Source organism: Onychomys torridus, chromosome 16, assembly GCF_903995425.1.
Source record: "Onychomys torridus chromosome 16, mOncTor1.1, whole genome shotgun sequence".
NCBI classification, from domain to species: domain Eukaryota; kingdom Metazoa; phylum Chordata; class Mammalia; order Rodentia; family Cricetidae; genus Onychomys; species Onychomys torridus.
In genome coordinates, this window is record NC_050458.1 from 54092344 (window position 1) to 54119909 (window position 27566).

The 27566-nt window shown below is 48.3% G+C and overlaps 1 protein-coding gene across 10 annotated transcripts in view; it reads left to right on the forward strand.

The window, feature by feature from the left end:
* The window catches only part of Ppp6r2 (protein phosphatase 6 regulatory subunit 2), a 90551-nt gene extending 64824 nt beyond the window's left edge, over positions 1-25727 (forward strand). For 8 of the 10 annotated variants that reach the window (XM_036208833.1, XM_036208831.1, XM_036208832.1 and 5 more), the window contains 16 exons: positions 91-217; positions 1474-1626; positions 12564-12776; positions 14075-14139; positions 15827-15942; positions 18308-18393; positions 18887-18967; positions 19326-19423; positions 19603-19660; positions 19952-20076; positions 20357-20520; positions 21427-21583; positions 21677-21765; positions 22396-22591; positions 25233-25460; positions 25551-25727. In XM_036208833.1, coding sequence (XP_036064726.1) covers positions 91-217; positions 1474-1626; positions 12564-12776; positions 14075-14139; positions 15827-15942; positions 18308-18393; positions 18887-18967; positions 19326-19423; positions 19603-19660; positions 19952-20076; positions 20357-20520; positions 21427-21583; positions 21677-21765; positions 22396-22591; positions 25233-25460; positions 25551-25599 — 2005 coding nt within the window. In that variant the 3' untranslated portion in view covers positions 25600-25727. The remainder of the gene's footprint in view (positions 1-90; positions 218-1473; positions 1627-12563; positions 12777-14074; positions 14140-15826; positions 15943-18307; positions 18394-18886; positions 18968-19325; positions 19424-19602; positions 19661-19951; positions 20077-20356; positions 20521-21426; positions 21584-21676; positions 21766-22395; positions 22592-25232; positions 25461-25550) is intronic. The other 2 variants (XM_036208836.1, XM_036208830.1) reach the window with 1 other exon arrangement.
* Positions 25728-27566: the final 1839 nt, after the last annotated feature.

A 27566-nucleotide genomic window follows, 5' to 3' on the forward strand; every position in this document is an offset into this window, starting at 1 on the left:
GAAGATGCTGAGTAGATTGTTGACAAGGTAAATGGGGAGTGCACAGGACATGGTACAAATGCCAAGACTGCCTGCTATCTTCATCCACAGAACAGAAGGCTTGGTGGACTCCTTTTCTCAGGGACTGGAAAGGTCATACTCTGTCAACAGCAGCATCCTGCACGGCATCGAGCCCTGGCTGAAGAATTTCCATCAGCTCCTGCTCCACCCTCCAAAGGTAAATGGCCCTTGAGAAACATATGAAGGCGTAATGTACAGGATAAGGCAGAGTATGGAGTTAAGCGTGCTTTGATGCTGCCCTTTGAGATGCTAACTGGAGAACCAACCACTGGGCAGATGTTAAAATAACGCTGCTAGCTAGGAATACCCATGTTGCCTGGGAGTGGGACAGTTGCAGACTCCCCAGGTAACTAAGCATGAGGTTAACTAGCCTCTGGGTCGGGGCAGACCTAGCCAAGGGTGGCTCTGTTCCTGGAGGCCAAGACCCCAGGGGAGCCCTTTGTTCAGGCAACAGCTCAGGGTAGTTTTGGGTTCCACTGAGGAGGGTGACATTCACAAAGGTCTTCACCTGCCTCCTGCCCACCAGGGCTTCTTCTCTGGCACTCTGGCCTCACATTCCAGTTCTTTCCCAAACAGTATACCCATCTGACTTACTGACTTGGTTTTTGTCTTGTCTCTCCCACTAATAAAGAGGGATTAATGGAGGCAAGAACTCTGTTTTGTCAGCCTCAAACATTCGGTTTATGGAAAAATGGACAGAGATGGATCAGGACATTCCTGATCCAATCTAATGAAACAAGTTTGGGGCTAGTGAGATAGATGGCTAAGTGGGTAAAATGCTTTCTGTGCCAGCCTCAGACCTGAGTTTGGTTCCTGGGAATCGTGTAAAGGTGAAAGGAGAGAATCAACTCCATAAAATTGCCCTCTGACCTTCACACATGTACTGTGGCATACATATGCCAGGAGCACGTACACACATACACACAGTACATACATAAGCACATAGATAATATGTGCACATGAGCCTTTGTGGTTTTTTTAAACTGGGAGAAAAGCTATACTGCTAATGAGGCAAGCTCTCAGCTCAGAACCCCCCAAAGAATTCTGTGGGGTACACAACCAAATGTCATGTCCAGGGCTTCAGCCATAGTTGGGTCTTGCTGTTTGCCTTCAGATTGGCACTGCTAGCTCCATCATGGACACTGGACACATTTCATATGCCATAGTAGTGGTCCTTTGGCCTGTGGGGCACAGGCAGGAGTCCCTGGGCTTCCTAGGAGCCTTTGGTCCCCTTATCCACTCTTTTTGGCTATGAGGGGAGAAGAGGGTCCTTCATCCTGTGGATTTCTTCACTTCTTCTTGCAGGAAGCCCTGTCTTGATCACACCCTACTCTCTCCAGGCCAGGCATGTCATAGGTGAGTGGCCTTGTTTGTTACAAGACTCCAACTGGGTGGTACCTCCTGTGTTTGCAGAAAAAAGCAATCCTGACCACGATTGGCGTGCTAGAGGAGCCCCTGGGAAATGCTCGTCTCCATGGTGCACGCCTCATGGCTGCACTGCTGCATACAAACACGCCCAGCATCAACCAGGAGCTCTGCCGGCTCAACACCATGGACTTACTGCTGGTGAGTCAGCACCATAGCCAGCCCTGCTTGTTTATATGTGCCATGCGCAGTCTGCAGTTGAACACGAAGATGGGTCAGGAGCACTGGACAGCATTATTCAGACACTTCAGCATCTGGGCAAAAAGACCTGCCAAGGAGAGGTGCTAATAGCAAAGGCTTGATCATGGGTCTTTGATGGAGCACACTGAGCAGTACAGGGATGTGATTCAGTCTTCGGCTCACAGTAGCCTGACATCATAGGCTGATGGCAGAGGACAGGTGTCTGGTCTTGTTATCTCTTAAGTCAAAGTGTCCTGAGAGGAGGATCTCTGAGTTTGAGCCAGTTTGGTCTACATAGTGAATTCCAGGAAGTCAGAGCAAAATAAAGGGTCCTGAGAGAGAGAGATGGCCCTTGTCTTTTACAATAGTCATCCTTGTGGCTCTTGTCAAACCCAGTAGGAAATGCCCCTCCATCAGTAGAAGCTACCCAGTGCCTGTAGGTTACTTTTTTTGGTCTTTTGGTGTGTGTGTTTTTTTGTTTGTTTTTGTTTTTTGAGACAGGTTATCTCTATGTAGCCTTGGCTGGCCTGAGACTTGCTATGTAGACCAGGCTGGCCTCCCAAGTGTTTAGGATTAAAGGCATGTGTCACTATGTCTGGTCAGAATGCTGTAGATTTCTGATGAGAGGGATGAGCTGGCAGTAGTGACCTGCCTGAATTGGCTCTGGTCAGCAGGTGCTACTACAGAGAGCTTGTGGCCCTTTCCTTGAGCAGGAAGATATGGACAGGGAGAGGCATTGCCCTGTGTTGACATGCACAGCCCCTTCTGGCATGCCCTGCAGCCTCTACTTCCAGAAAGCAGGAAGCTCCTGCAGATATGGTACTGCTAGGTGTGGTGCCAAATACTCTGGAGATAGTGGGTTCTTTGAGACTCACTCGTGCTCTCCCCCCCCCCTCTCTCTCTCTCTCACACACACACACACACACACACACACACACACACACACACACACACACAAGTGTGGCACTGCTATGACAGATCCCAGCTTGAATCAGGGCTATGTTTGTAAAAGACTCATTTTCCTTTTCTTTCCAAAATAATTCTGAGTTTTTAAAGGCATACACCACTACTGCCTGACCCTGCTTGCTTGTTTTTTAAGACAAGGTCTTACTCTATAGCTCTGGATGGCCTGGAACTTATTAAGTACACTAGGCTGGCCTTGGACTCGCAGAGAGAGATTCTTCTGCCCCTGCCTTCCAAGTGCTGGGATTACAGGTGTGTGCTAACACATCTGGCTCCACCTTACCTTTTGAGGCAAGGTCTCTTATTGAATCTGGAACTTGCTGATTCAGCTAATGGTTGGCCAGCAAGCAGGGGTTCTCATCTTCATCTCCCTAGTGTCCAGATTACAAGTGTGTGCTGCTGAGCATGGCTTATACATGGACAGGGAATTGAACTCAGGTCTCTAATGCTTGGATGGCAAGTACTTTACTGACCTAGCCATTTTCCCAGCCCTTGCTTGCTTACTACTGTTCTCTGGTCCTTGGACTAAAACCCAAGTAAGTACTCCATCCTTGAGCTACCCTATGGATCTTGTATATTCATTCATCCACTCAGCAATTCTAGGAACTGAATCTAGGGGCTCGCATATGTTGGACAAGCACTCTATGACTGAACTATATGCCCAACCATAGTGGTTTTTTTGGGGGGAGGGGCTTCTGCCTCCTGAGTGCTGGGGTTAAAGGCACATGCTACTATGCCTGGCCTTTTTCCTTCACATTCATTTTGTATTTATTGTGGAGAGTAGGGGTAGTTGAGTGTGTATGTGTTTGCATGTGCATTCACAAATGCCATGGCACTCATGTGGAAGTCAGAGGATAACTTGCAAGACTAGACTTCTCTTTGCCATGTGGGTCCCAGGAATCAAACTGGTTTGTACGTTTTGGCAGTAAGAAGTTTTACCTGTTGAACCATCTACTCGCTCCACTTTAAGGAAATCACTAAGCAGAGAAATTGGAAAGCTTGTATATTGTATACTGTTGGTGAGACTGCAGAACAGTATAGCTGCTTTGGAAAAGTTTTGTGGTTCCTCAAAACGTAAACTGTAGATTTGCCATGAGATCTTGTATATCCACTCCTAGGTATGTTTCTAATGACCTTAAACAGATATCTCTGTACACTCAAGGTCAGAGCAACACTATTCACTACAGCAAAAAGTGTAAATAATCCTAGCACCTGCTGATAGATGAGTGATTAAGCTCTATCTATCTATCTATCTATCTATCTATGAATGATTATAAATGCTTCAGCTTTAAAAGGAAAGGAAATCCTCATACATGCCATAATGTAAATGAACCTTGAAACCACTATACTCAATGAAACATGCCACTCACAAGAAAAGCAATCTGGGCTGGAGAGATGGCTCAGAGGTTAAGAACACAGGCTGTTCTTCCAGAGGTACTGAGTTCAATTCCCAGCAACCACATGGTGGCTTGCAAACATCTGTAATGAGATCTGGCGCCCTCTTCTGGCCTGCAGGGCCAGAAGATACACACAAACAGACAAACAGAATACTGAATACATAATAAATAAATAAATCTTTAAAAAAAGGAAAGAAAAGAAAAGCAATCTGTGATTCCACCTACACACAGAATGTACTGGAATAGCCAAATTCAAAGACAGAAAGAATGGAAATTTCCGGGGTCTGGGGAGTTAGTGTTTAAAAGGTATAGTTTCTGTTTGGAAAGGGGAGCAAGTTCTGGAGATAGATAGTTGCAAAGTGCTTAATGCCACTACACTATATGTGTAAAAACAATTAAAATGCAAGTTAGGTATGATATACATGCCTGCCATCCCAGTACTTGTGAGGCTAATGGGTAGTGCAAACAAAGTAATGTCCATAATGACCTAACCCATAATGGGCAAAGTGATTTTTATGATGATGTGACTCGTGTTGGCACTGGGTGATTAATCATGGTGTTTTCAGGCACAAAACAGATAAGAAGTCTACTGTAGTTTTATTTGATCTATATAAAACCAGTAGAAATTTATTTATTTTTGTGTGGTTTTTTGTTTGTTTGTTTGTTTGTTTTTTGTTTTTTGAGACAGGGTTTCTCTATGTAGCTTTGTGCCTTCCCCAGGCCAGCCTCAAACTCACAGAGATCCGCCTGGCTCTGCCTCCCAGTGCTGGGATTAAAGGTGTACACTACCACTGCCCAGCTCGGTAGAAAAGTTCTTAACCAAATGAAAGAAAGGCTCCATTGAGCTGGGCGGTGGTGGCACACGCCTTTAATCCCAGCACTCGGGAGGCAGAGGCAGGTGGATCTCTGTGAGTTCGAGGCCAGCCTGGTCTACTAAGCAAGTTCCAGGAAAGGTGCAAAACTACACAGAGAAACCCTGTCTCGAAAAACCAAAAAAAAAAAAAAAAAAAAAAGAAAGAAAGAAAGAAAGGCTCCATTGTATAGTGGCAAAAGGGAATCTCAGCCTGTAAACTAATTTCCAGACTTGATCCAGTGTGCAGACTTTGCTTTCCTGCCTGCCAGTTCCCAAATAACCAACACAGAGACTCAATATTCATTATAAATGCTTGGCCGATAGCTAACTCTTACATTTTAGATTAACCCATATCTCTTATCTACCATCTACCACGTGGCTGTACCTTCTTTCAGCCAGGCACATTCATCTTGCTTCTCTGCATCTTCCGATACTCCCCTGACTCGGCCTTTCTTCTCCTCAGTGTCCTTAGTCTGGTTTTCCCACCTGACCGTATCCTGTCCGGGTATTGGCCAGTCTATTAAACCACTTTGTTAAACCAATCACAGCATGATTTACACAGTATACAGAAGGATTATTCCACAGCACAGAACTACTTGAATGAAAGAACAACCAGGTTTCCCTGAGGAAGGCCCTTGATAAAATACCTAAAAGTTTTTCCCTTAGCCTTTCCCCAGTCCTTCTCCAGGGGGATCTGTAGCTTTTCACAAGGGTAACTATACACTGGAGGACAGGAAACAATTAGGCTTTCCTGGGCCTATTGGATACTGGTTCTGAGTTGACATTGATTCTGGGAGACCCTAAGAAACATTGTGGCTCTCCAGTTATAGTAGGACCTTAGAGAGGTCAGGTAATTTATAGAGTTTTGGCTGCTCTCTGACTCATAGTACATCCAGTGTGTCCCTCAACTCATCTTATGGTTATCTCCCCAGCTCCAGAATGTATAATTGGGATAGATAGACTTAGAGGTTAGCAGAATTCTCACATTGGATCCCTGACCTGTGGGGTGAGGAGGGCAACTATGGTTGGAAAGGCTTAATGGAAGCCTTCAGAGTTGCCTCTGCAAGAGAAAATAGTGAATCAAACCAGTATCATCACATCCCTGGAGGAACTGGAGGAATCAGTGCACCATCAGGGACTTGAAAGATGCAGGGGTGGTCGTTCCCACCACATTTCCCTTTCATTTTCTTGTCTGGCCAGTGCAGAAGACAGATGGATCATGGAGAATGACAGTTGACTATCAAAAACTCAATCAGGTAGTGACTGTGACTGCTGTGTTTCCTTACTTGAGCAGATTAACACATCTCCTGGTACATGGTATGCAGCTATTGATCTATTAAATGCCTTTTTCTGTGTATCCATAAGGACCACCAGAAGCAATTTGCTTTCAGTTATCAAGGCCAGCAGTATACCTTTACAATTTCACTTCAAGGATATATTAACTCTCCAGCCCTGTGTTACAGTTTAGTTTAAGGGCTCTTGATTGTCTGTCTCTTCTACAAAATGTCACATTGGTTCACTGTGTTGATGACAATATGCAGATGGGACCAAGTGAGCAGGAGGAAGCAACCACTTGGGACTTGATGATAATGCATATGTGTATCAGAGAACAGGAAGTAAATCCAGCCAAAATTCAAGGGCCTTTTACCAGTGAAATCCTTAGGAATCCAATGGTGTGGTGTATGCAGAGAGATTCCTTCTAAGGTGGAGGATAAGTTTATTGCACCTGGCTCCTCCCATCACCAAGAAAGAAGCACAACTGTTAGTGGGCCTATTTGGATTCTGGAGACAGCACATTCCTCACTTGGGTGTGTTACTATGGCCCATATACCACGTGACTCAGAAAGCTGCTAGCTTGGCGGGGGGTGGGGTGTGTGTGTGTGAGCTGGGGTCGGGGCTGGAAACAGAAGGCTCTTCAGCAGGCCCAGGCTGCTGTGCAGGCTGTTCTACCACTTGGACCATATGATCCAGCAGACCCGATGAAACTTGAGGTGTCAGTGGCAGATAGGGATGCTGTTTGGAGCCTTTGGCTGGCAGGCTCTTATAGATGAATTACAGAAGAGACCTTTGGGATTTTGGAGCAAAGGTCTACATCACTGGCAGATAACTATTCTCAACTATTGTATTCCTTTGAGAGGCAGCTCTCAGCTTGCTATTAGGCTATAGGGACACTGAACATTTGACAATGGGCCACCAAGTTACCATGTGACCTGAGCTGCCCATCATGAGCTGGGTGCACAACAGCAATATTATCAAATGGAAGTGTGTGTGTGTGTGTGTGTGTGTGTGTGTGTGTGTGTGTGTGTGTGTACACGTACATGTATATATGTATGTATGTATGATATCAGGCTCGATTAGGTCCTGAAGGCATAAGCAAGTTACATAAAGAAGTTGTCCAGCTGGGTGGTGGTGGTGCATGCCTTTAATCCCAGCACTCGGGAGGCAGAGCCAGGCAATGTCATCTGCTGCCGCTAAGCATGCACCTACAGCCTTATGGCTGTGCCCTGTGATTGGCTGACTGAGGAAGAAAAGACTAGGGCCTGGTTTATTTATGGTTCTGTACATTATGCAGGCACCACCCCGAAGTAGACAGCTGCAGCATTACTGCACTGTTCTGGGACAACCCTGAAAGACAGTGGTGAAGGGAAATCTTCACAATGGGCAAACCTTCGGGCAATACACCTAGCCATACATATTGTTTGGAAGGAGAAATGGCCTGATGTTCAGTTAGTTGCTGATTCATGGGCTATAGCCAATGGATTGGCTAAATGGTCAGGAACTTGGAAAGAGCATGATTAGAAAATTGGTGAGAAAGACATTTGGGGAAGAAATATGTGGATTGATATTTCCAAATGGGCAAAGGATGTGAAGATACTTGTGTCTCATGTAAACTATCATCAAAAGGCGACTTCAGCTGAGGAGGAGTTCAGTAACCAAGTAGATGAGATGATTTGTTCTATAGACAGTCAGCCCCTTTCCCCAGCCATTCCAGTCATTGCCCAGTGGACCGTGAACAAAGTGGCCATGGTGGCAGAGATGGGGTTATGCATGGGCTTGACAACATAAGACTGTCACTCACCAAGGCTGTCACTCACCATAAGACTGTCACTCACTACAGCTGTTGCTGAATGACAGATCTGCCAGTAGTAGAGCCTAACCCTGAGCCCCAGATAGGGCACCATTCCCTGGGGTGTGCAGCCAGCGACCTGGTGGCAGGTTGACTACATTGGACTGCTTCCTCTGAAAAGACAATACTTTGTCCTTACTGGAGTAGATTTTTATTCTGGTTATGCATTTGCCTTTACTACATGGAATGCTTCTGCCAAAACTACCATCCATGGACTTATAGAATGCTTTATCTGCCATCATAGAACTTCACATAGTATTGCTTCTGACCAAGGAACTTACTTCCCAGCCAGAGAAGTGTGACAGTGGGCCCATGATCATGGAATCCACCAATCTTACCATGTTCCCACTGTCCTGAAGCAGCTGGCCTAGTGGAATGATGGAAGGGCTATTTGAAGACCAAGTTACAGCACCGAGTAGGTGGCAGCAGCCTGAGGGCCAGGGCAGGGTTTCCCAGAAAACGGTATATGCTTGGACTCAGTGTTCTCCCAAAACAAGGAATAGTTCCACTCATTATCACCCCCAGTGATCCATTAAGAAAGTTTTTGCTTCCTGTTTCTTTGACCTTAAAATCTGCTGGAATAGAAGTGTTGGTTCCAGAATTGGGAGTGTTCCTTCCAGCAGCCACAACAAACATTCCTTTAAAATGGAAGCTCAGACTTCTCCCTGGCCACCTGGGCTTCTGATGTCCTTAAAGGAATAACCGTGTTAGGAGGGGTGATTGATCCAGGTTACCATGGGGAAATTGAATTGCTTCTCCACAATGGAGGTAAGAACGATTATGTCTGGAGTGCAGGAGATCCTTTAGGGCAGCTCTTGGTGCTACCCCATCCTGTGATTAACATCAATGGGAAACTGCAACAATCTAACCCAGGCAGGATGACAAAGGACACAGACCCTGAAGGAATGAAGGTGTGGGTCACTCCTCCAGGAAAAGAGCCAAGACCTGCTGAGGTTCCTGAAAGTGGAGGAAATGTGGAATGGGTAGTAGAGGAAGGTAGTTATAAATATCAGTTAAGGCCACGAGACCAGTTATAGAACTGATTATAATGGGCATGAGTGTTTCTGTGATATTTTGTTAAGAATGTGTTTGTATAGATATTTGTGTTTTCTTTCCTCTCTATTTCATTATCATATAATGTAACATTAATTAAGAGAATATTGGTGGTTTTCCCATTTGTTTAAGTAGATTTTCTTTGGGACTAGGGAGAAGTAGCTCAGTGGCAGAGCACTTATGTAATACACAAAGCCTGTTCACACTAGAGAGATGGCTTGGGGTTTAGAGCACTGGCTGCTCTTCCAGAGGACTCAAGTTCAATTCTCAGCCCCTCATGGTGGCTCACAACCATCTATAACTCCAGGCCCAGGAAATCAGATACCCTCTCTGGCTTCCAAGGACATATATGTAGACAAAACACTTGTACACATTTTTTAAAAAGTAAAATGAGGGGGCTGAAGAGATGGCTCAGGGGTTAAGAGCACTGACTGCTCTTCCAGAGGACCTAAGTTCAATTCCCAGCAACCACATGGTGGCTCACAACCGTCTGTAATTTGATCTGGTGCCCTCTTTTGGCATGTAGGCAGAACATTATATACATAATAAATAAACCTTTAAAAAAAAGTAAAATGAAACAAAACAAAAACCAATAAAGCCTTGTGTTCAGCTCCTAGTAATGTAAATAATAAATATACAAATCTGGTCTTCTCTGAGTTCTTTCAGCATGTTTTGCATTATATTTATTTGTTGTGTATGTGTAGATAACAAGAAGCCTACCACGGCCATACAGTTTGTAAACAATGTAAGTTTCTGTGTGTTTTCTTGGTTGGTTCTGAGCATCTATGGGCCTGGCGGGTGAGAGAGATTTGTCCTGACTGTGGGCCAGGTAGGAAAACTCTAACTACAGCTATGTGCATGTGGCAGTCAAGAGTACAGCTTGTGGGAGTCAGTTCTCTCTTTCTATCATATAGGTCCTTAGGATTGGACTCTTAGATCATCAGTGTTAGATTTCTGATGCTTTTTTTGTTTGTTTGTTTGTTTGTTTCCTTTTGTTTTTGTTTTTGGAGACAAGGTTTCACTGTGTAACTTTGGAACTCACTCTGTAGCCCAGGCTGGCCTCGAACTCACAAGACCCGCCTGCCTCTGCCTCCGAGTGCTGGGACTAAAGGTGTGCGCCCCCACTGCTGGGCTGTTGTGCAGTTTTCAGTGCACTGTTTTTGCCTCTTTAGTTTACCCTCAAGGGTTTATTCTTTTGAATGTTATCCTGCATTACAATATAGTATTAGTTTCCTTTTTGAATTGTTTATTGCTTCTGTGTAGAAATACAAGTTGTGTGTGTGTTGACTTTGTATCCTACAATATTAGTAAATTTGTTTTTCTTTTTTTTAATAACTCAATGTTTTTTATTACTTTTAAATTCGTGTATAAACTTGTTTCTTACCTCTAATAGTTATGTCACATCTTTAGATTTTTTTTTTTAAACAAGAACATGTCATTTTGCAATGGGGATAATTGTACTTACTCTTTTCTGATTTGGAGACCTGTGATTCTTGTTCTTACCTGACTGCTCTGGTGAGGATTTCAGCACTACACTGAGTCGAAGGTTCTCTGTCTTGTTCCTAGGCAGTTTTCAGTTTTGCAGCATTGAATGTGATGTTAGGTATGAACATTTTGTAGATATCTTGAAGAAGTTTCCTTCTATCCCTAGCTTTTTAGGCATTGTTTTTTAATTTTATCAAATAGTTTTTCTTTATGAAAGAGATAGTCTTTTGATTTATCTTTCCCTCTCTGTTTTGATTCCTATGTTGAACTGGCCTTGCTCTCGCTCTCCAGGAATAGTCCCATTTAGTTATGATGAATAATTCTGTTAATGGGAAGCTGGATTCATTTTGTTAGTATTTTGCATTGGTATGCATAAGGCATATAAAGGTTTCTTTCATATCCTTATCTCATTTCAGTATCAGATCGATACTTTGGTAGAGGAGCGGAGAGACAACACAGCAGTTAAGAACACTTGCTGCTCTTGAAGGGGACCAAGGTTTGGTTCCCAGCACCCACATGGTGGCTAACAACCATCTATGACTCCTGTTCTAGAGGATATGACACCTCCTTCTGGCCTTCACAAGCATCAGGCACACACATGGTACATAGACATATATGCAGGCAAAATATCCATGCACATAAAAAAAAAAAAATTTAAGGGTCTGGAATGGCTTAGATTTAAGAGCACTGGCTGCTCTTCCAGAGGACACAGGTTCACTTCTCAACACCCACATGGCAGCTCATAATTGTCTGTAGCTCCAGGATCTGACACCTTCACATAGACATACATACATGCAGACAGAACACGAGTGCATGTAAAATAAACATAAAAAGTTTTTAATCAAATGGTAGCATTCATTATTTAGGTCATGTATTCTCGCTTTTCTCTGTTGAAAGGTGATCTAGGTAGCACAGTCTGCTGCGTGGCTTAAGGTCACAGAGCCAAAAAGTAAAGAAAGCTAAGGTCTGGGGTTGTTTGTTTGTTTCTTTCTTTCTCTTTTTTATTTTTTTTTTCTTTGAGATGGGTGTCTCACTATGTAGCCTTAGATGGCCTGGAACTTGCTATGTAAACCAGGCTGGCCTTGAACACACGTGATATGCCCGCCTCTGCCTCCCAGGTGCTAGGATTAAAAGTGTGCACTACACACTCAAAAAGGGATTATGTTTCTTTTGGAGAAGAATGTCAAACAGATGACTTCTGCTTGATGATGTAATCTTTGTTGTAAAGGAGGGGTCCGAAATTGTACCCCACCTCTCCACCTAGCACGTACCTGTTTGTTCAGTTGGTCTGGGACTGTGGGCTGCTGTAACCCTGGCCTGTGTGAGATGGCAGTAATGGAGAAGGTCCAGAGCTGAGGACTCAGCCTTTATTCCTCTCCTTACCCTGGTCTGGAAAAGGCTCCTTGGGAGACAGGAGACTTTTAACCCTCTGTGTTTCAGAGGAGGCCCAAGGCTGCTCCTTGTCTAGGCTTTGCCAGTGATGCTCCAGCTCCAGCTCTTCCCAGGACACAGGGCGCACCTCAGTCTCATGTTCATGTGCAGAAGAAGATGGATGCCACTCATCCCGGTGGAGTCCCAACTTTAGCATGACGAAATAATGAAGGGAAATTTTAAATTCTTAGAGCTGAATAATAATTTAAAAAACACTATGTAATAAAATATATAAAATGTAAAGTAGGCTTTATAGGAAAATACATAGCCCTTTAAAGACACCATAAAAAATACCCCAAATTAGATAATTTCTAATTTAAGAAACAAAGAATAAATCCACAGAACGTAGAGTACAACTATTTGGATAGGATCTGAGGTGGATGAGATGTACACAAAGTAGCAAGCAAGAGGGCGGTGGGCAGGTCAGATCCTCACAGGGCTTGACAAATGAGAAATGGGCCTCAGGGAAGCCCCAGCACACCTGTAGAATTAGCAGATGAAGTTTTGAGACTGATTCCCCTTCACCTTGTAGTTAAGCTGTTTGGAGAAAACCCATCTAAAGACTTTTTTCTGTCCTCTGTTTACTCAGGACTTGTTTTTTAAATATACCTGGAATAACTTTTTGCACTTCCAAGTGGAACTATGCATAGCCGCTATTCTCTCCCATGCTGCCCGGGAGGAGCAGGCAGAAGCCAGTGGATCAGATGGCAAGGAGCCTCTGCAGGGAAGTGGAGATGGGATTGGGAAGCTGGAGACCCCCCAGTCCGTCACCAGCCTTCCTGAGAACACGATGGTGACCCATGTAAGTCCAAGGCCCTTGTTCCCTCGCTGTCAGCTGAGCCAGCACTTTCCGGGCTCTGGGGTGTCATCCATTCACCCTCATGGGTCAGAGGTGCTGCTCACAAGAACACAAAATTGTGAAGAAAATGTTCAGGTGTGACAGGATCAGAGTTGGAGACAGAGAAGGCAAGCCAGCATTTGCAAAGATGATCTTGTGGTTGTGGGTAGTGGCTCTAGGCAGGCAGCCACCTGGACATTGCTCCCCCTGTGTGGCTGTGCTCACAAGCAGCCCCCTGCTCTGTTCAGTCCACCTTTATAACTAAATACAAGGGAAAATACAAGTGTTAAATTCTCATGAGAAAGCTTTCTGGAACTTTGGACCTCCTAGAAGCCAGGTGCACCAGCTTTCTCTGTGCATTCCCGTCCGTGCTCTTCATGGGATGACCATCAGTCACCCAAGGCGAAGGGCCTGCAACTCAGCCTCCTTTTGACAGCACATTTAATACTGTCCCTGGTGGAGAGCAGCCTAATGGGTGTTTGCCAGGGAAGGAAGGGAGACAATAGCTTGGGATCATAAGCTGTACCTGAGCTGAGACCCACCGTGACTGCTGCCCAGTTCTACAGTGGTAAAGGACATTCTGGGCCATACTACAAGGCAGACAGGAGAGCAGAAAGGGTTCCTGGGTCTCTGTTCAGAGGCCTCATAGACCGCAGTGCTTGACTGGGTTTAGAAGGTCTCAATGCTCCTTGCTTGGGGTAGGTATCCTGGCAACCTGTGTGCTTACAAACCTAGCAGGAGCTAATACTGGATAAGATTCATTCAGTCTGGCCCACAGTTTATGGCCCTGTGAATAAACAGCCATGAGACAGGTGATTGCAGCATCTAGAGCTACATGGGGACAGAGAGTACTGTTGGGGGGTTGCATATAGACTAACAGGGACCCCCAGATAGTGACGGTGTGAGTTGGGATCTGTATCAGACATCCTATATACAAGAAAAGAGCCTGTGTATGGGAGAAGAAAATGCTAAGGGCCCCAGAGAGCTGATGGGAGAGTGGCCAGAAGTATAGGTGTAGGCCCACAGGAGGGGAGGTAGAAGACATTCTAGCATGTTGGAGGAGCATAGACTGTCCTTTACTATATTTACTGGTCTTCATTCTCAGGGCGTTCAATAGCATGAGACTTGGAGCCCTTGAGCATCAGTGATGTCATGGCCACAGGGTCTTCAGTGCTGATTTGCCAGCTCACTCCCTGCAGCACCTAGGAGGCAGTGTGAACCTTGGGCTCCCACTCACACTGCTTGCCGCTCTGCTCTCACAGCTGTTCCAGAAGTGCTGCCTGGTACAGAGGATCCTGGAAGCCTGGGAAGCCAACGACCACACACAGTAAGGACCCTGAGGAACCCCCTTGGCCAGTTAGGGATGCAGAGATGCATCTCACCAGGATGTTGGATATGGCAAGACTCCAGGCTCCATGTTAGGCATCAGCAGTGTGTAACAAAGATATATGCCTGGGACTATTCTAGAAGGGATCTTGCTCCTGGGTAAACAGTAGTAAGGGCTTCTCAGGAGGGAGGATGCAGGCAGGCATGGAGAGTGGCATGTTGAGTGATGACTGGGCCACACAGTGTAGGTAGGTGACCCTCCCCAACCTATCTTGCTTGGACTTTGTTTTGGTTTGGTTTTTTGAGACAGGGTTTCTCTGTGTACCCCTGTCTGTCCTGAAACTCAATTTGTAGACCAGGCTGGCCTGGAACTCAAAGAGATCTACCTTCCTCTGCCTCCGAGTGCTGGGATTAAAGGTATGTGCCATCACCGCCTGGCCTTGCTTGGACTTTGTGAACCTGTGATCTCTCTTTTTTTAAAAAAAAATTTTTTTTCTTTTAATTTTTTTCCCCAGTGACAGGGTCTCATTATATAGCTTTGGCTATCCTGGAATTTACCACATAACCAGATTTGCCTAAAACTCAGAGATCCACCTGCTATTGCCTCCCAAATTCTGGGATTAAAGGCATGTACCACCACAACCAGCCACTGTTTTGGTTTTTTTGAAAGAGTGTCTTGCTATATATCCCAGGCTGGCCTGAACCTTCTTATACTGCTACCTCAGCTTCCCATGTGCTGGCTGCAACCATTCTTTTCTCTTTTATTTTAAAATTATTATTTTATGTGTGAGGGTTTTGCCTCATGTTTTTTTGTGCACTATGAGTGTATGCCTGGTACCCTCAGAGGCCACATGATGCAGCATTGGATCCCTTAGAACTGGAGTTACTGGTGATTGTGAGCTGCCCTGTGGTGGGAATCAAACCCAGGTCCTCTGGAAGAGCAGCCAGTGCTCGTAACTGCTGAGCTGTCTCTAACACTCTGGATCTTACTAAACTCGGAGCACACTTTGTTGGGACTTGTGCACAGGGCACAGTTTAGCTTTCCTGCATCTTCTGGCTGAGCCTTCTCTCCACTCAGAAACAATGCTCTATGTTTTTCAGGAGTTGGTGGTCACCCTCATTCATTTATTGTCCTGCTGAGACCAGGTGGGCTCTAGACAGTGTTGGGCAGGGCTCATGGGAGCCCAGAGGGATCTGAGTACAGTTGTGGAACTGTCACTCAGGACCTGTGTGGGGCACAAGTAGAGGCTAAACCAGCTCACTTGTGGAGGCCCACCCAGCACAAGCTGTACTGCCATCAGTCCTGACTCAGCTCCTCTTTCATGCAACCTCTGGTGGAAAGTGGGCCAACACTAGATCTTTGCGCCTCCATCTTCATGTCCATAAATGGGCCATGAAGTAAGCAGTCTCGTTAGTGTTTCTTGTCTGACGGGGGAAGCTGGGGCTGATCTTAATGCATACCAGATGATCGAGAGTCAGCAGTATCCTAGAGGCTGGCTGTCGGTCAGGCACCGACTGGTCAGGAGTTTCCCCCGCAATTAAGCTGGGGTGACAGCTGCAGAGAAGCCAAAGGCCTAGGCTACAGACGACAGTGGAGATGAGCTTCAGAAAGCCTGTTAGTGGCCCTCCCAGTGAGCATGGGCAGAGCTGGACTGAGTGACCACCATGATAGTTCATTTTACTTTCAGGGCAGCAGGTGGCATGAGACGTGGGAATATGGGTCACCTCACACGGATCGCCAATGCAGTTGTACAGAACCTGGAGCAGGGCCCGGTGCAGACCCATATCAGTGAAGTCATCCGAGGTGAGCCATCTGCTTCCCTCTCCATCTGCCCTTGTCCTTAGCAGTGATAACTACACTGACAGGGACAAACCATGCAGCCTTCTTTGTTGTCTCAATATAAGCTGGATGTTCTCTTCATGGAGCAGACATCTGTAGAGTGTAGGGGATTTAGCCTGCCAAGGACTGGCTCCCGTGCTGGACTTAGAAGCCAAGAACCCTCCAGGCTCTCTTGTGCTCATGGGCTGCCCAGAGCTGTGCCTTCACTAGTGATCCTGGCCCACCTTCCTGCTTTGTTTTCAACTCCAGCAATTTGGAGGGCCTTCCTAGTGTGCACATCTGGAGACCATCAGTGTAGGTGATAGCCTGCCCCTAGAAGTAGGTGGTAGGCACCAAGACTGGAACTCTGAGCCCTACAGGGTGGGCAGTACCATTCTGGGTCCCAAGCAGACAGCAGAGCCCCTGCCCTCAGCCATGGTGCCTGCTGCTCTGTGCCCCTCAAGCAGGGCTTTCCTTCTGACCCTTTCATGTCCTGAGCACAGTGTGGCCCTGTGACCACATTCTCCTCCTCATATCATACACTCTCTCATCAGAACTAAGTGCATGAGTGAGGGGTACTATGACCACATTCTCATCCTCATATCATACACTCTCTCATCGGAACTAAGTGCATGAGTGAGGGGTACTATGACCACATTCTCATCCTCATATCATACACTCTCTCATCGGAACTAAGTGCATGAGTGAGGGGTACTATGACCACATTCTCATCCTCATATCATATACTCTCTCATCGGAACTAAGTGCACGAGTGAGGGGTACTATGACCACATTCTCATCCTCATATCATATACTCTCCCATTGGAACTACGTGCATGAGTGAGGGGTACTGTGACCACATTCTCATCCTTATATCATATACTCTCCCATTGGAACCAAGGGCACGAGTGAGGGGTACTGGGTGAGGGAAGGAGAGGCTACCAGCAAGCCTGAATGGGGCATACCGGATCCCCTGCAGCCTGGTCAGGATTGACAGACAGGTAGCCTCAGAGATGTCTAGGAACTAGTTTGTGCATGGGCAAGATAATTCTTGCTCAGCACCCTGAGTTGGCTGGTGGGGAGCTGTCTTGGGAAGGTGAAAAGATAGTTTTGCTGCATTAGAGATAACTATGGGTCCTGTGCATATTTGTGGTGGAGGAGGGGTGAGCTCCTTGTTTGGCCCCATGGCCCCCTTATGCAATATCTCCCCAACAAGTGTGGAGTAAGGAAGCTCCAGGTGGTCTTCCGCATGACCCAGGGCCAGAGGAATTTCTTTCTCTGTGGTGTCTCAGGCCACCTCCCTGTCTCCTAGTTATACTTCTTAGTTATACTTCAGTCATCTCTGGTGGAGTTGGATTTGCTGGTCCATCATCACATGATGAGGAAGTGGCAGGGCAGAACAGTGAGCAAGCTGGGGGTGACTCCCTTGTAGCTAGAAGAGAAAAACAGATGGGAATGGAGCCCAGGATAAGACAGTTTGGGGAGGTGAGGAGTGAGCAGAAAGATCTTGTTTCCGGATCAGGCCCAGGCTGAGGACCACATTCAAGACTGTAAGGAGTATAGTAGGAAGGGGCTGCTGCTTTAGATCCTTGGGATGTAAACATACACCAGCAGGTGGACTCAGCATTCTCATGCCACCAGGTGTGATGGCATATGCTTTTGATCCCAGTACTTGGGGGGAGAAGGAGAGGGAGGCAGAGACAGGTAGATCTCTAGGAGATTGAGGCCTGCTTGGCTTACATATTGAGTTCCAGGATAGCCAGAGTTATATGGTGAAACCCTGTCTCAGAAAAACAAATCGGATAAACTCTGTCTTGAAAAAACAAAAAAACAACCAAACAAACAAACTGGGCAATGGTGGCACACACCTTTAGAGGAAGAAGAGGCAGGTAGATCTCTGAGTTTGAGGTCAGCCTAGTCTGTAGATCGAGTTCCAGGACAGCCAGGACTACACAGAGAAAAAAAAACCTGTCTTGAAAAAAACCAACCAACCAACCAACCAACCAACCAAGGAAACAAACAAAAAAGAAAATATATTATCAATATTTTAAGTTTTTTTATGAATTGCAAGTAAATAAATAAATGAAGCAAAAACTCATGTCCCTGAGATCTTTGTAAAAACAAGAAGGTGACCTATGGGATTGCTATAGTCTCAGGCCCTGCAGGACATCTGCACCCCCCTGCTGTATGGGTTTACTTCCCATCAGCAGCCCCTGTTTGCTTCAAGTGGACTGGTCATTGAAGCATAGCTTGTCCCTCTCTGGACCAGCATTCGCCTGCTAGGGCTCCTGAGTGCCTTGCCCTGTCTGCACACATCCCAGGGACTTACAAGGTAGCACTTATCTTGCAGGGCTCCCTGCAGATTGCCGTGGGCGATGGGAGAGCTTTGTGGAAGAAACCCTAATGGAGACCAACCGCAGGAACACTGTGGACCTGGTGAGGAAGCTGGGGCTCCTGCCATGCCCGGGCTGAAGCTAGGACCACTGCCAGACAGCCCCACATGCCCCTGCAGCCCAGGAGGAGGAGGGAAGCATAAGGGCAGTACTGTGGCCTTTGGCCTGCAGTCTGTGCATGACCTTGGCAGTGTCACACCAGCTGGCTGGCGCTCTCAGGATGTCTTTGCAAAGCTGGTGTTATCTCTCAATCTCCTCCCTCCCACAGCTATAGCTTATTTGTGAAGGACTCTTTATGCTTGGGACTCAGAGTATTACCTGGGTCAGGGAGGCTAGGCATTCTTTCATGAGGCTTTGGCCTCACTTGGCATCTCTTTGCAGTAAGCTGCACAGACCCACAAGTGCCAGGGGGTTGGTGGTATGGGAGGGTGCTGGGGAGAGACCAGGCTGGGCTGGGTGGGTCTGGGCTCTGGCTGGAATGCACTGGGTGGGGTCTGGCTAGCTCACATGCCCACCCCATCTGGCCTGTGTTTTAGGTGAGCACTTACCACCTTCACTCCTCAAGTGAGGACGAGGACATTGAGGGTGCTTTCCCTAACGAGCTGTCCCTTCAGCAGGTGAGGGCATGGCCGGCACTCTGCACCCTGCCGGGCCCTTCCGGAGCCTGTGTCCTTGGTAGTGCTTAGTTCCCATGACATTGCCTAACAAAAAGAAAAATGTAACTCATCCCCAAGCCTATCTGGGGGAGAGGGAGGCCTGGGGAGACACCCCCAAAGTCACATCACCTTGGTGAGATTCCTGGGGACGCTGAACTTGAAAGTTGAGTAAGGAGGTGTTCTTCTGTACACACTGCTCAGCCACTTTGAATATTCAGCCTACGGGAAATTCACTGCCTGCTCTGAGCACTAGAGCTGACCTCCGTGGAGCAGCCTCCAGAGCTACAGCTTGTTCTCTAACAGCGTCCTCTCCTCCCAGGCCTTCTCTGAGTACCAGATCCAGCAGATGACAGCCAACTTTGTGGATCAGTTTGGCTTCAATGATGAAGAATTTGCAGACCAGGATGACAACATCAAGTGAGTGCAGACATCATGAAGGTGCAGGCTCTAGGCTAGCAATTCCTCTTCCCTAAGCTCCAAGTGATCTCACCAGGAATGAGGTCCACTGTCCCTGAGGCAACAGTGAATGTCCCACTGTCTGAGGGCAACCAGGCCCACTGGACCAGAGGAGATCCTGAGGGGCCTTGTTCTTGCAGTGCCCCATTTGACCGGATTGCAGAGATCAACTTCAACATTGAAGCCGATGAGGACAGTGTGAGTGATGGGGGCTGCTACAGGGCCGCAGGGCATAACATCATTTTATTCCCCTTGCTCACATAGCTCAAGCTATGCCTGCAACTTGGTCCTTGTCACAGGTGGATGAGACCATGGGGGCCCTGGCCAGTGTGAGAACTGGGGGGAGGGAGTTGAGAGCAGAGCTTCCCTCCTTGCCGCCTCCCATACTGTCTTGTCATCCTTGTTCTGTGAGCTCAGCCCCTCTGGGAGTTATTGGTGACCAAGGCTTCCCCAGGTTCAGCAGAAACCAGCTCCTATTGCATCTTACAGCCTAGTGCAGCTCTGTTTGAAGCCTGCTGTAGTGATCGAATCCAGCCCTTCGATGATGAGGAGGAGGAGGACATCTGGGAGGATGAGGAGACTCGATGCACTGCCCGGGTGATGGCCAGAGCCAGGTGTGGGGTTCACATATTCTCTCAAAGCCTCCACCAGTGGGAAGCAGGCACAAGATTGAGCACTGGATATCCAGCTACTGTTAAAGTTCTGATACCCAGAGAGGCAGTGACCCTTCCTGCAGAGACCAGAGCATAGAAGCTGGTGGGAGCCAAGCAGTGCTTATCTGGATACTCTGTGCCCAACCTTCCCTGGCACCAATTCCTGAGCTACCATGGGCTCTCCAGCATTGAGCATCTAACCAAGGCTTACCAGGCATGCACTACCTTTGTGTTTGCCCAGGTTTGGAGCCCCTCATGTCTCAGAAAATTACTCCAAGAATGCCCTGGAGCATGGAGGCCAGGACAGGAAGGCTGGCTTACCAGCAGCTAGGAACATGCCTGGACTGACCACTCCTTCATCCCCTACACAGAAAGAAGGTCCTCGCTCAGAGGGTGATTCAGAAGGTAGTACCTGAAGATCCAGCAAGGGACATGGGCACTGGGGACAGGTGACCTGATTTGTATGTCTTAGGAGCTCCCTTTGGAGCCATTGTGTTTCCAGCTGTTGATGCCCTACTTCCCCATCTACATATGGTTTCATGAAATGTTCTGGGAGGTCCAACCATCATGGGTGGGTTTCTTCTCGACATTGAATCAAGAGCAAGGTGTTCTTACTCTCTTCTGTTGTGGTACCTGTATCCTGCATCTGCATTTGCACAGCTGGTATCAGCTTTCATTGTTAGGGAATCCCCATGTAATCTGGATGCTGTTGCTTGCCACCCCTCAGATGTACTCAGTAGCATAGCCTACCCCATCTACTACCTCTTAAGAGACCCCTTTATTGCTTCTGCTTTGGGGTGCTGAGATACTCAGGACATGGGCAAGAAGCCAGCTTTCTGTTAGGAGTTGCCAGCACCCTAGCACAAGAATCTGCAAGGCCAAGGGCAAGAACACCCACAGTAGGGGCTGCCCATGCCGAGGCCAAGGAGAAAGCAGAGAGCCTGAGACCTCCAGCGGGACAGTACCTACTTTGTACCATCAGCCAGATGGGGCCTCTCAGGACCTTGTGAAGCTCCACACAGCTAGTACTGACGCCCATACATGTGGACAATCTATCAGAACCCTCAAGGCCCTCACACCCAAGCCTTCCAGGGTCTGAGGCCATACTACCAAAGAGCCAGTAGGTGCCAGGATGTCCTGCTATCTCTGACACACCAGGCAGAGGGCTCTTCTGGGGTTTCTTAACTGGGAACATCTTGTATTCCTGCTGAGCTCTGTTGATCCCTCTCTGAGTTTCCATGTGATGCTGCTTCTCCCGTCCATCACATCCTGGGCCTGCCTATTTATGACTGCTGTATCTCCCCCTGGCAGGTACTACATGGACAGCAGTTTTTGATGAGCCAGTGAACCCAATGTCTGCAGCCCCAGGAGCTGCGAGGGATGTGGGGTCTAGTGTATGGACAGCTGGTCCCTCAGCTCCGGAAGAGAAAGGCTGGGCCAAATTCACCGACTTCCAGCCTTTCTGCTGGTAACAAACACGTCAGCATGTAGAGCAATGCCTGTTGGGTGCCAGGACCAATGTTGCCCTGTGGGCTCAGTTTGTCTCCATCTTCTTTTGTAGTTCTGAGTCAGGGCCCCGGTGCAGCTCTCCTGTGGATATGGACCACAGCCATGCTGAGGGTGGCCAGAGTCCAGGCCCAGAGAAAGCCTGTGAGTAGCAGCAGCTCAGACACCTACTCTGACTAGTTCCCAGGCCTAAATGCAAGGCCAGACCCCCTTGGGAAAATGGGAAGTGGTCAAGGTCCCAGGTGTAACCATGCCTTTGTGGTATTGGGGTCCATATATACTGTGGGATTCGAGTTGTCATGTAGAGATGGAGGTCTTCCAGCTTTAGGGGTACAGGGCAGGGCAACATGGCCATTAGGCTGCCCTCAGAGCCAGGTCTGACCCTTGAGTCACATTGTTAAGTATGGAGAGTCACTGATGGAAAGCCAAGTGGGACGGGATCAAAAGTCCTTGGCCTCCATCTCCTCCTTCCTAGGCAACTAGACCAGGTTAGAGTAGGACAGTGACAGTGGTCTCCTCAAGTGCCTTCCTCCTCTGAGAAGAGCACACATTACCCTATCATGGTGGGGGGCAGTCCCCATGGAGGGCACATAGCAGTTCATGTGGTCCTTGTGAACAAGCAGGTGCACAGGTGGCACTTCTGTGGCCAATGTGAGCTGTTCTGCCTCTCATGTTTCACCTGGCCCGTGCAAATTTGGGATCCCTCAGGCCATGGTAGCTGTGCTCTCTGGCTCCTCTGCCCTCACAAATATCACAGGATTCCTTCATTTGCAGTTGGTCCTACCTCGCCTTGTGCCTGGAACGTGTGTGTCACTCGGAAGGCCCCACTGGTAGCCTCTGACAGCAGCTCCTCGGGGGGATCTGACAGTGAAGATGAGGAGAAGGCAGCTGGTGCTGTGGAAGCTGTGTGCACCGGCCATGGTGGAAAGGCCTCCCCACTACCCAGGACAGAGGAGGCTGCTGCCAGCAGGTGTGAAGGGATGGCAAGTTTGCCTGGGGGCCCAGTGAATACTGTGTGGCTTATACAAGTCCTATAACCACTAAGAGCCAGGCTCAGTTGCCAGATCTCAGCTCTCTGAGAACAAGTAGCAGCTAGGCTGGAATCCCTTGCTGCTGCCCCTGTGGCTAATGATCCTGTGAGGCCATCTCTAGGAAAGACAATGCCTCTTTACTAAGGGGAAGGCTGGACTGAGGGTATGGGACCTTGGACAATAGTGCATGTTTTCTGGTTAAGTCATTGAGAATAGAAGATAGAACCTGGATGTACTAAGAGCTCCCCAGAAACTTGAGAAGACAGCCTCCACTACAGAAGCCAGTTATAGAGAATACCTGCTTTCAGGCTTTGGGACTGGCTAACCTCCTTGTTGTCTAGGGTTGTTCCAGACAGTAAACAACCTTAACTTTCTATGGGGCAAACTCATGACTCTGGGGCTGGCCAACCCTCCTCTGCTGCCCGCTTTGTGGTAGGGCATGCGTGGGCTCCAATCAGGTGCCCTGCACACCCACAGTAGGATAAAGCATTTCTCAGGGTTGAGGATTGGGTGTGTAGTCTGAGCCCTAGCTGGGTGGTAGAAGCAACTTGCAGGTAGATAAGTCAGAGTTCCCTTGAGGAGTCTGAAGAAAATAGGACTGTCATCCTCCCTGCAAAGAAGCCAGCCCCTCTAGCAAACCCAGTCCACAGTTGGTTTTTGGTTTTGTTTTCTGTTTTGAGTGGTTAAGATGAGAAGACAGGACCACGGCCTTCCTTCACAGGGCACTCCCCAGAGGCTAAGTCCCTGGGGTCCATCAGAGAAGTGGCATGCCTCCTGGCATTCAGGGGCTAGAGAGCAGGTGTTAAGGAGTTGCCTATTGACAGGATACTGGAAATGGCTTGCAGCTGTAAAAGGGCCCTGAGGCAGGACTCCACCTAAGTTCAGGGTGCAGTGGAGGAACCCTACCAGGAGACATCTCACAAGGCTCTTGACAGCCCCACATGTGGAAGGCTTTTACAACTGCTCTGAATGAGTATCACTGGTGGGCTTCCCAGTCTTGTCCCTGCCTACACTTCTCCCAAGGTTGGCTCCTACCTGACAGGTGGGCATCAGCCATACTGCCAAGTCCACCATCATGCATGCATTCAGGCCCTAGATCCCACCAGCCCTGCCCACCACGCTATATGGTTCTGGAGGGTCCTCTGTGATATTGGGGCCCCCTCAGGTAAGGTGGGAGCTCAACCAGCTGGAATCCATGGTTGGTGTAACAATGGTTCTCAACCTTCCTAATGCTGTGACCCTTTAATGTATACAGTTCCTCAAGTTGTGCTGACCCCAACGATAACATTATTTTCATAACTGTAACTCTGGTACTGTTATGAAGTCTAATTCTAAAGGGGTCACGACTTACAGGTTGAGAACCACTATGTCCAGGTTGGGCTCAGTCACATGTTCTGTGCCCACAGCCCCTTGGCTGTGTATGTCCAAAGCTCATTGAGCCCCTGACCCTATACTCTAGAAACCCTAGGCAAGACATAGCTCTAAAGCCAATACTAAAAGATCTGCAGAGACGTAGAGCCAAGACTTGGAGAGGGGCTCATGTGGCCACTCATTTGGATAGGATGAAATTAATCAAGAGGAAAGCCTAGAGCTCCTCAGATGAGAGTACACACAGGCTCGTTTGGGACAGTCTTTATGTGTCGCCTAGGATGGCCTCAGGTTCACAACCCTCCTGCCTCCATCTCTGTAGTGCTGGTTACGGAGTGTACTGCCGTGCCCAGCTAATAGCCTGTCTTAAAAGTTTAGAATTACTGAGATTTTTCAAGACCATAATGCTCCTTTCCTTAATCCTTCCTAGGGAACTACTTTAACCCTGTTGAAAAGGACAGGATCATTCTGCAAAGTTCTCTTTCCAAGGCCATTCTCAAAACTTGCAGATGGCCGCATCACTGCCAGGTTTTATTCAGCCTTGAAGAGAACTCCCTTCCCCTCCCTTGTCCTGCATCTCCTCTGAGCACCCCTGCCCGGCTCAGGCCACAGAGCTAGCTATCTATCTTTGTCTGCAGACCAGTGGATCCATCTGCTACTTGTGGCTAGGCTGGGCTGGCCTTGGGTATGAATACCCTTAGTGCCTATATAGTCCCTTCCCCACCCCACCCCCACTTTCTAACAGCGTCTTACTTCATAGCCCTGGCTGGCCTGGTACTCTCTGTAGGCCAGGCTGACCTCAAGCTCAGTGACCTGCTTACCTGTGCCTCCTAAGTGCAGGATTAAAGGCATGTACCATGCCCAGCCCTCTGGAACCCTTTTGATAGGGTAAAGGTGGAGTTGAATTTAAGCAGAAACACTGGGGCCTTCAGCAAACGAAGCTCCACAACTGTCAGGATTTGAGTGTTGCTTGTAGGGAGGACTGAGGTCATGGCAATCATGTAGCTTGTCCCACTGTTTGGGACTGAGGCCTCCAGAGCCTCCCGGCTGTAGCTCCTGAGTCGTCATCCCACAGAGGATAAGAACAGAAAGGAGCTGTGTGCTGCTCCCATGCCCTTTGCCGGATCAAGCCATTTTACTGGTCGGTTGGGTATATGATGTAGGCGGCAGCGAGGTTGGGGCACCCATAACTGAAGCCCGTCTGCCACACAGGGCTGAGAGGACAGACAGCACCGTGTTAGCCCCTGCCTGCCTTGCATCTCCAGAAGTGACTGTCAGTCCTGCTGTGGCCACCACAGCACCAAGCAAGGCAGGCCCTCCCACAGCCACCACAGCTGGCTCTTCCTCAGTGGCTACTGCAGTTCCCCCAGGGCCGATCATGGCAGTAACCACAGCAGCCCCAGCTATAGTTGCCACCCTGGGGACAGTGACAAAGGACAGGTGAGTAGGTTGCCCAAAGAGGGTAGGGTGGGATTGGATAAACCCCAGGAGCCCACATGCTTCCAACTCTGCCTCTCCCCATTTATGCAGGAAGACAGATGCCCTGCCAGAAGGAGCTGCCTTAAATGGTCCTGTGTAACTGCTGCTGCCACCCAGCTATGGCCCGCCCTGGTCAGGCTGCTTCCTGTATCAAGAAAACTACCTGGTGATGCAATTTTTTTTTTTTTTAATTTAACTTTAAAATAAATGCTGCATTTGGTAAAGCTGGCAGTTGGAACCAGTTGGATGACCGAACTCACATCTCTCCTGCCTGCCCTTGGTCCCATTGGAAGACAGGATACACCTGGCCACCCCCAGGTCCAGGCCTTGGTATGGCAATGAAGTCCCTGACATGCAGCTTCCACCTGCAGGAGTTGGGGAGGAACAAGATCCTGAAGTGCCAGCATCAACAGATGGGCGGGAAGGGTGTGGATCTCCAGGCTCTGGTTCCACCTGTATTTTTTAACGCATGGAGGAAAAGCCGTTTTTTTGCACTTTGTACCCAGCTACAGTACAGGGTCTCCCTTGGCTCAGGGCAGATGCAAAGGCCTGAGTTGGAGAGACCTGATCCCCACAAATGCATGGGGGTCTGGCATTAGTTTGGCCACATGAGGTCAAACCCCAGTTCTAGCTGCCCAGGGGGTCCTGGGAGCTGGTATTTGAATCAGGCTGCAAATTTTGACTGCCTTAAAAACAAAAGACCCTTTGGACCAGATGGGGTTGTCTCTGTGGTCGGCAGTGTGGACTGGCAGGCACGCTTGAGTGGGTGGTTCAAGGTGCCTGGTAGTAGCCAACATCAGACATAGAAGAGTGGGCACAGCAGAGCACTGGGAGGCTCAGAGACAGGCAGGCCCATATTGTCCAGGAAGAGTCTAAAAGTCTATGGTTTTTTTTAATGTTCTGACCGGGCATCCACCCCCAATAAAGGTACCATTCTTACTGAAAAAGTGTGTAGTGTGAAGCTGCAATTGCTGAGCCCGGCTCTCCCACCTACCAAGTTCATTCATAGCAGTTGGGTCTCCTATTGGAACGGGATGAAAAGCTCCCCTGAACAGTCAGACCCATGGATGACACCTGTTTTGTGAAGGCTTCCCCACCCCCACCCCAGGGCCCCTCCAGAAGTGACTGTCCCAAGGGTCACATTCCTCCCCCAGCAGCACCTTCACTTCCGTCTCACTGGGCCCTGTGGCTCTGCCCCCGGCCTCTGCCAGCATTCACCTGCTCAGGTAGTAGTGCCTCGGCTACACCCCAGCCCTGACTCGAACCTGAATGTGCCCTCCTGGTGGATTCCTGAATCATAGTCTAACTCAGTTCTAGGAAAGATCTGAGATCATCTATCTCACGGCCAGCTGTGAGGAACAGAAGTAGTAACGATACAGCACCTTCCACCACAGCAGGGTCACACCTCTGGCGTCTTCATTGGGTCTTTTGCACCTGCTGCTCACCTCCACCTCAAGAGAGACAGGCAGGGTCCAGATCACCAGTGGCTAGCCCTCAACACCAACAGCCATCCTGGGACATTTCTCCAATCTCTGCAGCACCCATAGCTCTCTGCCTACCTTGTGCCCCAGCCCTGGCTGCAAGCACACAGCTAATGATATCTAGTCTTGGTGAGGTTCACAGGCAAGTAGGAAAGGACAGTAACAAACCAGCAACAAAACTCATCACAACGTCCTTGGATGGGATGACCAGGGACCTCCATGGTAGCCCCAGGGGAGGAAGAGGAGTAGGTGTGACTTACAGATCACTATGGTGTCGCCTCTTCTCTTAGCCACACCTCCCCCTTCCTAGCTGCCTTGAGGACCTTTTTTTTAAGAGCCCATGCTCCTTTCTGCCCAGGAGTGTGGTGTGTGGCCTTTGTACTTCAGCTTTAGAAGGGTTTCCTGAAGTATCTCAGTGTCTGTCTGTCTGTCTGTCTCTCCCTCTCCCTCCCTCTCTCATAGCTGGAACTTCCTTGATGTCAACTAATGTTCCAGAGCTATTTGGGTAGGAAAGACAGGGCTTTCTTCTCTGGCTTGGAGGCCTGTCGAAATTGGGTGGCCATGTGCTAGCAAGGGTGTCATGAAG